Below are 10,683 nucleotides of genomic sequence, written 5' to 3' on the forward strand. Positions count from 1 at the left end.
ATGGGCCCATAGAATCAACCCCCTCTTCTTCTTCTGACAGTTACCTAGAATCCGTCCCGTCCCCCCCGCCGGCGGTTGCTAAGGGCCCAGTAACCATAGAAACTTCCAGAAAGACCCAGCTTTTCCTAGCCTTCATTTTTTAAACATGACGTCCCACCGCGGCCAATGGGCTTCCTCCGCTTGGCCCATACTGCGTCCTCTGATTGGTTCGCGGTACCGGGCAATGCGGCCCAATGAGACTCTCGGCGCGTATGCCATTACTGGAGAGGGGAAAGGAAAGAGGAGGGCGACGGCGCGGCACGCGACGGGATACGTCATGACTGCAGTGGTCCAATAGATATCGGACAGCATGGTGGGAAACGACCAATAAGAAGGCTCCAGCGAGGAAAAAGTGACCAATAGGGGGAGTCCACGCAAGGCTGAGGAAAGGTATATAAAAGCAGAGGGCGGCTGGGCCTGCATACCGCGTTCGAACGACGAATGAAGAGATAGAGAATTTTGGAAACTGATTTTGGAAACGGACTGGCTGGTGACTAGAGTGCTAGAAGCAGGCCGATCTTGTGAAGTGGGGTTGCGTGCCTAGGAAGGTAAGGCTAGATCCGTTGGGGCGGGGGGCGCTTACTGCTCAGGTTCCATGTGGGCGGCTGGGGGGGGGATAGGTCTTGTAGAGCGGCCTTTGGAGTCGCAGCATCCTAGAAGGGCTCATCATAGCCCCCCCGCCCTCATTTGGTATCCTCGGTGTGCCCTCTAACCACCCATCCCCCCATTTTCGGTCCCAGAGATCCTTGGAACAAATAGGTCGGGGAATTTTAGAGGGCGAACAAGAACCATTTTTTTTAAGTAAACGACACGAGGACAATTACACGTTCTTAAAACCTTTCCCTTTCCCCAGTTCATGTTGGGGTAGATTTGTCGCCGCTTGCAGGATTCTGGCCCGGGTTCACATCCCCCCCCCCCGGAATAACGGGAAATTAAAACTGCATATGTAGTTAAACTGCAGTAGTATTTTGTGCTGAATACCGTCTTTGTCGTGGTGGGGGTCTAAAATGATATCTGACTTTAGAGACCCATTCACTTCTTTTTGGTCTGGTAGTCTTCATTTCTATGATGGACAGTGCCTTGAATGGATTCCCTGTGGTTTTTACTCCTCCCCTTCTGAATACCACTATGTTGTATGTACAATGTTGGTTAGAAGAACGTGGATTAAAGCAGTAATACTCAGCAATTTTGTGAAGGAATTAACTGCAGGAGCAGTTTCTGTCTGTGTTCTTTTCCCCTCCCCTCCGTTAGGGTCATGTATGGCTCCTATGTTGCTTTCACTATATTAACCACATCCATGGTTTAATTCTCGATTGTTCACTGTTTCCCTAGTTTTGGGGGATGTTTTTAGGGTTTTGTCTTCTTCCCAGGTTGTACTTTTGTTACAGAATGGTAATTTTTGGTGTTGAAACTAGGTGTAGAATAAATTCTTCCAAAAAAACTAAATGCAAGTTAGAAGAATCTGTCTAGTTACTCAACTTCTGCTTTTGTTTATCCATTCTTTATTAAATTGGCTTTTGAATCAAGGGCTGTAGGTAGAAGCTAGAAAAAGTTGGGGCTGTGGTTACACTGACCAGTAATTTCTAGAGCACAAGGCATTCAGTGATAGGATGTCTTGGAATTCCAGCCAGTGGACTTTGAGAAGTGACTGCCGTTGTTTGCTGCTGCATATGTGAACTAGGTTGCCTAGTTCTGGAAGTGGTATGGGTAGGGTTGATAGTGTGCCCCCTTCTGATAGTGTACAAAATGCTTGTAAAAAAGTCTGCTTTCCATTTTCTTGTTGGGTGCCATGTGACACTGGTGGGTCTTGTTCTTGCATATGTAGCTCTCTTACCCTTCTGTGCATAGACTAATGGACTCCCCAAATACTAAAATTTTGCAGGTTAGCAGTAGTACTTTTTTTGCTGGTGTTATAGCTGTTTCACTATCTTTTTTACAGGCTTTTAAGCTACTGAGTAAAAACTCGAAGACTTTCTAGGTGCTGTGGGGGAAAACCGTGAAGACAACATGAAGTACATAGTTGTCTGTCTGCTGCTTGTTGGCAGCGTATTTGCAGATGAAGATGACAAGAAGGAAGACGTGGGGACTGTGGTTGGCATTGATCTGGGGACAACATACTCCTGGTATGTGTAATAAGGGAGCTGAATTAGTTGATGTCTGGTGCATGCCTCTAATAGTTCACTCTAGTGTACAAGGCAAAATACGGTAAAATCTGATGTAATATTTTGTGTTATGGGTTGTACAAATGCAACAGTCTGGAATAGAACACTTGCAAAAGTTTTTTTGTGGGGAGAGGCAGCATCTTGACTGTAAGGGGATTCTCTTAAATTGTACTTCCAATTATATCTCACCCCCTTTTTCTGATATTAGTCTGGGAGAGAAAAACTGATACACATTTTGAGACACCATCTTGCAGCAGTACATTGTTGTAGTTAGAAATGCTAGGAGTAGGGAGAAATGCTAGTATTGAGGCATATGTTCCAAATAGATGCAATACTGTACTAGCTACCTTGCACCATAGTTGGTGCTGGTGAGCAGTATTCTTTGGTAGGTTTGCTACCTTACTATCTACATTGTACTGGCCTTGTTCACAATAAGTTGATGTCTTCTTAACAGCGTTGGAGTCTTCAAGAATGGGCGTGTAGAAATAATTGCCAATGACCAGGGCAACAGAATAACTCCATCTTATGTGGCCTTCACACCTGAAGGAGAACGACTTATAGGTGATGCAGCAAAGAATCAGTTAACCTCCAATCCTGAAAACACAGTGTTTGATGCCAAGCGTCTGATTGGCCGAACATGGAACGATCCTTCTGTACAGCAGGATATCAAATACCTGCCTTTCAAGGTATCCATCTTTGTATTCTGATTTCTGTTAAGTTTTAGTTTGAAACTTGCAGTGTAACTAGAAATGAATTTGAGGCTGAATAGAGGTTTGCAGCTAGAAATAGTAACTGGCTGTAGAGTGCCCCCTGTTTGGGAAAATGTATCCTAACCTTTTACAGTTTGTGATTCACTAAGCCAAACCAGGACTCTTCTCCCACACGCACACCTATGTGGGGCTCAGCAGAGCTACAAAAAGGGATGTCAAGCACCTTGTAGGCCACTGTACATTATTAGTGAGCCTTTATTACTTACTGAGTTACTAACTGAATGGTTAGATTGCCCAGGATTTTTAAATGATCACTTTTTATAAAGGTAGCTGTAGTTCTATGTTTCTCAGGAAGGGTATTGGCATGTAATGCTTTTGATGGAATGAGAGAACCTGCACAGTGTTTACATGCTTATAATTTGGTGGTTCCTTTGTATAATGAACATAGTGTATTAATCATCTTAACTTGTAGTTGAGAGTCTGAGATTCTAGATGAGGTGAAAACATACCATAAATGCGGCATGGAAACTTAATTTTCCATCTATTTTAACAGGTCTTTGAAAAGAAGGCAAAGCCTCATATTCAGGTTGATATTGGAGGAGGGCAAACAAAGACCTTTGCTCCAGAAGAAATTTCAGCTATGGTTTTGACCAAGATGAAGGAGACTGCTGAAGCCTATTTGGGAAAGAAGGTAAGATGAAATGTTTGCTTTTGAGGAAACAACCTCCCAGAAAACAACAGTGATTCTCGGGTCTTAGGCCACATGCCTTTGCCAGTTCCAAGATTCCGTCAAACATTATTAAATCTGAGAACTTTTACTTGAAAAGCATAAGAATGGCTACTGAGCTGTGGGCCTTTCAGAAGTAACTTGGCTGCTCAAATCGGTGTGGATATTCCTTCTGAGCTTCCTCAGGAAAGCCTTGGTGGGTGCTTTGAGTGGGGTTCCCCAAAACAGAAATGAGGCACGGTAGATGCTGTGGTTAACAATAATGGGGCTTACATTCATCTCTCTTTTTTAAAATCAGGTTACTCATGCTGTTGTCACTGTGCCAGCATACTTCAATGATGCCCAGCGCCAAGCTACGAAAGATGCTGGTACCATTGCTGGACTGAATGTCATGAGAATAATTAATGAGCCGTAAGTATGCTTAATAGTTGGTGTTCTGCAGGTGTTTGGGCACAGGTGTACGTGTGGGAGGGGAGGCTGTGAGGTGAAGAGTCCTGACACTTGTGTATTTTTGCAGGACTGCTGCTGCAATTGCTTATGGACTGGACAAGAGGGAGGGTGAAAAGAACATCCTGGTGTTTGACCTGGGTGGTGGAACCTTTGATGTCTCTCTTCTGACAATTGATAACGGAGTCTTTGAAGTTGTGGCTACCAATGGGGACACTCACCTGGGTGGTGAAGACTTTGACCAGCGTGTGATGGAACACTTCATTAAGCTGTACAAAAAGAAAACTGGGAAGGACGTTCGGAAAGATAATCGGGCTGTTCAGAAGCTGCGACGAGAAGTGGAGAAAGCAAAGCGTGCACTCTCTTCTCAACATCAGGCCAGAATTGAGATCGAATCGTTCTTTGAAGGTGAAGACTTCTCAGAGACCTTGACCAGGGCCAAGTTTGAAGAACTGAACATGGTAAGTATCTTAAGATAGAGCCCTTTCTGCTAAAACTAAGCTGCTGCTGCTTTGGACAGATGAAGGGCAGCATGTTTGTGGTTTTCTTTCCAATTTGGAAGTGGCAGGTTTTGCAGCCATGAGTAACATTCTCCTTTTGATTTCGAAGTAGTTTACAACAAATCCAAAACAAAATTTTGTAGTTCAGAATGAAATGGCTGACACTTGGAATCAATATGATGGAATTTAAACATTTTGTGTTCTAAAAGACCAAGCTAAGTGGGTTTTGTTTGAAGTGCCTTCCTCAAATGAAATAGAACAGCCAAGATCAATCAAACCTAGGGAGAAAACCCTTTGTACTTTGTTTTTGAGCAAAAATGGATCTGAAGGCATCTATTTTGCAGCTCATTGTAGTAAAAGTGAAGTGTGCTTTAACTAAGTGGTTGTAAATTCTTTTAGGATCTCTTCCGGTCCACCATGAAGCCTGTCCAGAAAGTCCTAGAGGATGCAGATCTAAAGAAGTCTGACATTGATGAAATTGTTCTCGTTGGTGGCTCTACTCGAATTCCCAAGATACAGCAGCTTGTGAAGGAATTTTTCAACGGGAAGGAACCCTCTCGGGGCATCAATCCAGATGAAGCAGTAGCTTATGGTGCTGCTGTCCAGGCTGGTGTGCTCTCCGGGGATCAAGATACTGGTAGGTTGAATATCCTTAATAACGACACACTACAATAACATGTTGGGAGCTACAGCTTCTGTCTTGAGTATGGCATGCACCAGAGGAAGCTGGGTAATTTTTCACTAGAGCGGAGATGTTGGGGTTTGGTAATAGCTTTGTGTCCAACATTTGTAAGCACACCTCTGTCTATAGCGTGGGTATTGCCTGGCTGTTGCATTGAAGCAGGATAATTTTAGACTAGAGATGTGATGTTGGTTTATGTTACAGGGACACTCATGTCTTAACTGCCTTGTATTTTGACATAGGTGATCTGGTGCTGCTTGATGTCTGCCCTCTAACGCTTGGCATTGAGACAGTTGGTGGAGTCATGACCAAGCTTATCCCAAGAAACACTGTTGTACCTACCAAGAAATCACAGATCTTTTCCACCGCTTCAGATAACCAGCCAACTGTGACAATCAAGGTCTTTGAAGGTAAACAGCCTGCATGCTTAACTTTTGACTGCCTTGTATTGGGTTTATTCGAGGAATGGGCTTAAAGTAGTAGGCAGGTCCAGTGTAGGAGCCTACTTTTTCAAGGCGTACTTCATTGCTTCTCAGAATTTTAGACTTTAGGGATTATGATTAGCCATTGTGTGTACTCATGTATAAGTGAATGGCATTGGTTGTTGAATAAGAAGCAACTTTTAGTTGTGGATTATCAGATAATATAATTTGAACAACTCTCATGTAAACTGTGGCTCTTCTTGTAGGAGAACGTCCTCTCACAAAGGATAACCATCTCTTGGGAACCTTTGACCTGACTGGCATTCCTCCTGCACCTCGGGGTGTCCCCCAGATTGAGGTCACCTTTGAAATAGATGTGAATGGAATCCTGCGTGTTACAGCTGAGGACAAAGGCACAGGCAACAAAAATAAGATCACCATCACCAACGATCAGAACCGTCTAACTCCAGAAGAAATTGAGAGGATGGTCAATGATGCAGAGAAATTTGCAGAGGAGGACAAAAAGCTGAAGGAGCGAATTGATTCCAGGAACGAGCTGGAAAGCTATGCCTACTCGCTGAAAAATCAGATTGGGGATAAGGAAAAACTAGGAGGCAAGCTGTCATCTGAAGACAAAGACACGATAGAAAAGGCTGTGGAAGAGAAGATTGAATGGCTTGAGAGTCACCAGGATGCTGAGATTGAAGACTTCAAAGCGCAAAAGAAGGAACTGGAAGAGGTGGTACAGCCCATTGTGGGCAAGTTGTATGGTGGTGCAGCCCCTCCCCCTGGTGAAGATGAAACAGGAGCAGAGAAAGATGAATTGTAGGCCTCAGCCTACTGAATGTAATCACTGTAAATATTGGACTTGGAACTTTTGTTGAACTATTGAACTTTGGAATGTGATCAGAATCTTCACTCATGTGGAGTTGGAAATGCTAGCCCAAAGTGGCTGTTTACTGCTTTTCATTAGCAGCTGATAAATGGGGTGGGGGCGCTAACTAGCCAGGGCTTAGACGTGTTCCCCTTGAAACCATTCTATTTAACAAAGTGGGTCGTGTGTGTTCTGTGACGAACTTTTCTACCCTCAAGTGACAACAATAAATTTGTTACTGACACTGGATCTGGGTCTATCATTCCTGTAGTTAACCGAGTTCACAAGCAGGCTCTGCAATTCTCTTCACCTGGACGTGGCTGGAGAGGCTAATGAAGTGAAGCCTTACATTGGTCAACAAGTCCTGCATTGCACATGCTTGTGTGGAACAACTAACAATTTCTCCCATTCTGGTGAAGTGTATTTTAAATTACTTAGAGCCAAGACCAATATAAAATGAAGTTACCTTCTTTCCCCCCTGTAATGTTAATGGCACCTGCCTAACAGGCAGAATCTGTAGGCTTGGTTGGGGTGCTAATGGCCAAAAATCATTGGAGCAGTGGTTTGAAGAAAAGTGGAAAGATTCTGGGGCTTGACCCTGTAATTAATCATCTCTCAACCATGTCAAATGGAGCGGGCATCATGCATGAGCTTTACTGCTGGTGTTGGCCTTGTCATGTGATCCCAAAATATTCAGGAGGAATATTGAGGATTAGTGTACTTTGTGGTCAGATTTAAGATTAGGCCACCCATTTCCTTTTGCTAGCGGAAGACCCCATTTGTCAGCGCTGTTGAATAAACATCCTGCCTCTAACAAGAAAGCAGAAGATGTGTTAAGTACTTTTCCACACAGGGCCATGCATATGATTACACTGTAATGTTAAGATATGAGCAGGGTGAGAGAAGAGCTAAAGCAAATACATGACAGGACTTCATTAGTCCAGCATTTCCCTCCCATTGAAAGAAGGGGGGTGCCTTTTACATGGGTTAATCAGCTGTCCTGTCTCCCGTAATGTAATCCCTAATGGTTGTCCTGACAGCAACTGCTCCACGATTGATTCCTTACTGTGAGTCCTTTTAATGTATGCTAGCACTGGAGCATCTCCCCCCCCCCCCATCAACTGCCAAACATACTGCCCTGGTTGTGGCTAAGGGAAGGCAGGCGCACATATTTAAATGTAGAAGTACTGAGATAATGGGCCTCCAGGCTTGTACTGGCAACCAGTCCCAGGGAAAAAGACTATAAGTTACATCTAACTACAGATCTGAATTTTTTTCTATTTGTTCATATTTAAATTACCAGACACAATAAAGAAAACCAGCTTATTTGCATAAATTCTCCTTGCCCAGCCATTTTGAGCACTTTGGAAACCTGAACCTCAAGAAGCATACAAGAATGCACATATTTGTAGTAGTTTGCCATAAGGTTTTGGATTGTCAGTGAAAAGGCTCCCCAAGGGTGAAGGGGGCACCCTTTGTTGTCCCTAAGTGCTGTGCTGTTTTCAGTGCCCTCTGATTTTCTTACTGAAGTAGACTTACAACACAGTCCTTGTAGATCTCCCCCCTCATATCCATTCCCCCAAATATGAGACACAGCTGCTCCTTGGGGCAGCTTTCCTTCTCAGCGGCTTCTTTCTGGCCATTGAGCCCTTCTCCAGCTGCTGCTTCACAATCTTTGTTCTTGGAAGGAGCCTCCCAGGGAATGATGCACATCGAATGGTCCAGGCGCCCCGGGGGCAAAGGAGTCTTGAACTCTAGATGTGTCCAGTGACCTTTTTCTGGAATGTTAAAAGGAAGCCAAATGCTCGTTAAGGAAATAATTTGCAAGATACACAAAGCACATGGAGGCGGGTAAGCTACTGGGTTGATAATATTTAGTCCCTTTAGCTTCTGTGGATGGGATGATTTGAACAGTTTGGTGTAGTGGTTAAGTGTATGGACTCTAGTCTGGGAGAACCAGGTTTGATTCCCCACTCCTCCGCTTGCACCTGCTGGATGATCTTGGGCAAGCCATAGTTCTGGCACAGCTGTTCTTGAAAAAGCAGTTTCTGTCAGAGCTCTCTCAGCCCCACCTACCTCACAGGGTGTCTGTTGTGGGGAGGGGAAGGGAAAGGAGTTTGTAAGCTGCTTGAGACTTCGAGTGAAGGGCGGGGTATAAATTCAATCTCTTCTTCTTTTCCATCTTACCTGATGTTTTCCAGAGCCCTTCACTACCTTTCACTACTTGAAGGAGTCTCAAAGCGGTTTACAATCTCCCTTCCCTTCCCTACAACAGATGCCCTGTGAGGTAAGTGGGGCTGAGAGAGCTCTTTCAAGAAGCAGCAGTCTTAGTTACAGGCTCAAATCCTAAAAAATACTACTGAGTGAAGGATTTCCTTTGGAGGAGTGTAGCTTTCTCATCCCCCCCCACTGCTGCAGCTCCAAATGCTGCTCCTGGGGGCCCCCCCAGAAAGACCACAATGGACAGAATCAGCAGTAATTGCCCCCTCATCTGCAGAAATGTTAGAGGGTCCAACCCAACACATACAGCCCTGACAACCCTGAGCTGTCACTGAAGGAGGATCATTTTTAGTGCAGAACTGGCTCTCCCAAGCAAAGTAACCTGGTCATTTGCAAGAAGTGAAGGAGACCGAGCAAGGCTCAGTTAGCTAACTGCTCATGATAGGCCAGTCACTTCCCAGTCATCCTCGCCAGAACCCACCTATGTGAAACTTGTACATGGAGTCCAGTGCACCTGTTGGGTCCATTCCACCAAAGATGTACAAATGACCCTGAAAAACAACTGCCGAATGGGCTGCCCGCCCTCCTGGGACAGATCCAGTGGCCAACAGCATCTCCCATTTCATATCTCCTGCACAAAGAAGGTAAAACCAATAATCAGGCTGTATCCCACACAGAACTAGTTTGAAATTCACACAAAGGCTTGCTAGGCTTGCAGCTGTTTTCACAGACAGATGGGTGAAAATGAATTAAATGCATTTTTTTTAATTCCTGAGAATCTGCTTCATACAGACTCAAACCAGATCTGAGAAAGATTTCTGGGACCGTGCACGTGGCACAATTCCATCGTTACTCCGCTTGCGTGGCAGAATTAGAATCAGTTTCAGAATGCCAGTGATATCTGTCTAGCAGAGTTCGTACTGTAACATGCAAAAACCTAAAACTACTTTTTTTAAGTGAGATGGTATGAGAGCCATGAAACCCTTTCTTTAGAATCAGCACCACCACTTACTTGTATCAATGCAGTACAGATCACTGTAAAAAGTATCACCCGCCAGACCACCATGGATGAAGAGCTTGCTCCCGAGAGCCACCACTGCGTGGCCATGCCGAGGGGCAGGAGGACTGCCCTGTACTTCTGCCTGCTGCCAGGTCAGCGTGGCTGTGCAGGAGAAAACCAAGTGCATTAGGGTGAGGGGAGAGGACTTTCCTTTGACCGACAGCACAATAACATTGGGTTAGGAGGACCTGCCAAAGTATCACAAAGTCTTGAGCAAGCTTTCATGTCATCCGGAATTTTTCATCAAGAGCTTGGCCAATATCAGCTGGATGTTAGTACAAGGGGGGGGGGGAGAGATGTTGCCAGACAGGATGGGAAAGTCCTAAATCGGCACTTTGTATAGATTTTTAAATGGAAACTGTTACAAATGGATTCAACAGTGCAAATCAGATTTCAGTTTCAGCAAAGCGTACCTGACAGAAAAGTGGGGCTTTACACTTTGTAAACAGATTTTTTAAAATTCCAGGGGGGGGAGGGGAGTTTAGGCATAACTTGAATCTCAGTCACAACACTGGAGCACATGAATCCCTTGCAAGATGAAATACAGGAAAACATACAGTCTTAATGTTTTTTCAGATATTATCCAACAGGGTTTCTTGTGATCTTAACTGGTGATCTGAGCTACTTTTGCACCATTTCACAAGATTCAGGGCAAGTGGTATTGCAATTCTGCTATAAATAGAAACACTGCCTGGAAAGATCCAACTGAGATTCTAGTGAAGAACTCATGCTATGAACATAAGATAAGCCAATGTTGGATCAGGCCAAAGGCCCATCCAGTCCAACACTCTGTGTCACACAGCGGCCAAAAATACCAGGTGCCATCAAGAGGTCCACCAG

At 44.5% G+C, this 10,683-nt stretch overlaps 2 protein-coding genes across 2 annotated transcripts in view; one reads left to right on the forward strand and one right to left on the reverse strand.

Moving 5' to 3' along the window:
* The first annotated feature begins 449 nt into the window (after window positions 1-449).
* Window positions 450-6,830, forward strand: HSPA5 (heat shock protein family A (Hsp70) member 5). Its single transcript, XM_015422596.1, has 9 exons — window positions 450-587; window positions 1,979-2,162; window positions 2,656-2,887; window positions 3,465-3,602; window positions 3,937-4,049; window positions 4,156-4,546; window positions 4,985-5,222; window positions 5,510-5,677; window positions 5,956-6,830. The coding sequence occupies exons 2-9, from the start codon at window positions 2,047-2,049 to the stop codon at window positions 6,516-6,518; spliced, it is 1,959 nt and encodes a 652-aa protein (XP_015278082.1). The 5' UTR covers window positions 450-587; window positions 1,979-2,046; the 3' UTR covers window positions 6,519-6,830.
* A 1,098-nt stretch (window positions 6,831-7,928) lies between these two features.
* The window catches only part of RABEPK (Rab9 effector protein with kelch motifs), an 8,205-nt gene continuing 5,450 nt past the window's right edge, over window positions 7,929-10,683 (reverse strand). Inside the window, exons 5-7 of the mRNA XM_015422595.1 lie at window positions 9,796-9,945; window positions 9,265-9,414; window positions 7,929-8,341 (exon numbers count right to left, since the gene is read on the reverse strand). Coding sequence (XP_015278081.1) covers window positions 8,085-8,341; window positions 9,265-9,414; window positions 9,796-9,945 — 557 coding nt within the window. The 3' untranslated portion in view covers window positions 7,929-8,084. The remainder of the gene's footprint in view (window positions 8,342-9,264; window positions 9,415-9,795; window positions 9,946-10,683) is intronic.

This window comes from Gekko japonicus, unplaced genomic scaffold (assembly GCF_001447785.1).
Source record: "Gekko japonicus isolate JY-2015 unplaced genomic scaffold, Gekko_japonicus_V1.1 scaffold1640, whole genome shotgun sequence".
NCBI classification, from domain to species: Eukaryota; Metazoa; Chordata; class Lepidosauria; order Squamata; family Gekkonidae; genus Gekko; species Gekko japonicus.

Bases quoted from the DNA above. Each gene is read 5' to 3' on its own strand.
- HSPA5 (XM_015422596.1), top strand. From the start codon at position 2,047: ATGAAGTACATAGTTGTCTGTCTGCTGCTTGTTGGCAGCGTATTTGCA. The intron at 4,050-4,155 runs GTAAGTATGCTT...GTATTTTTGCAG, and splicing joins ATGAGAATAATTAATGAGCC to GACTGCTGCTGCAATTGCTT. The intron at 5,678-5,955 runs GTAAACAGCCTG...CTCTTCTTGTAG, and splicing joins GACAATCAAGGTCTTTGAAG to GAGAACGTCCTCTCACAAAG.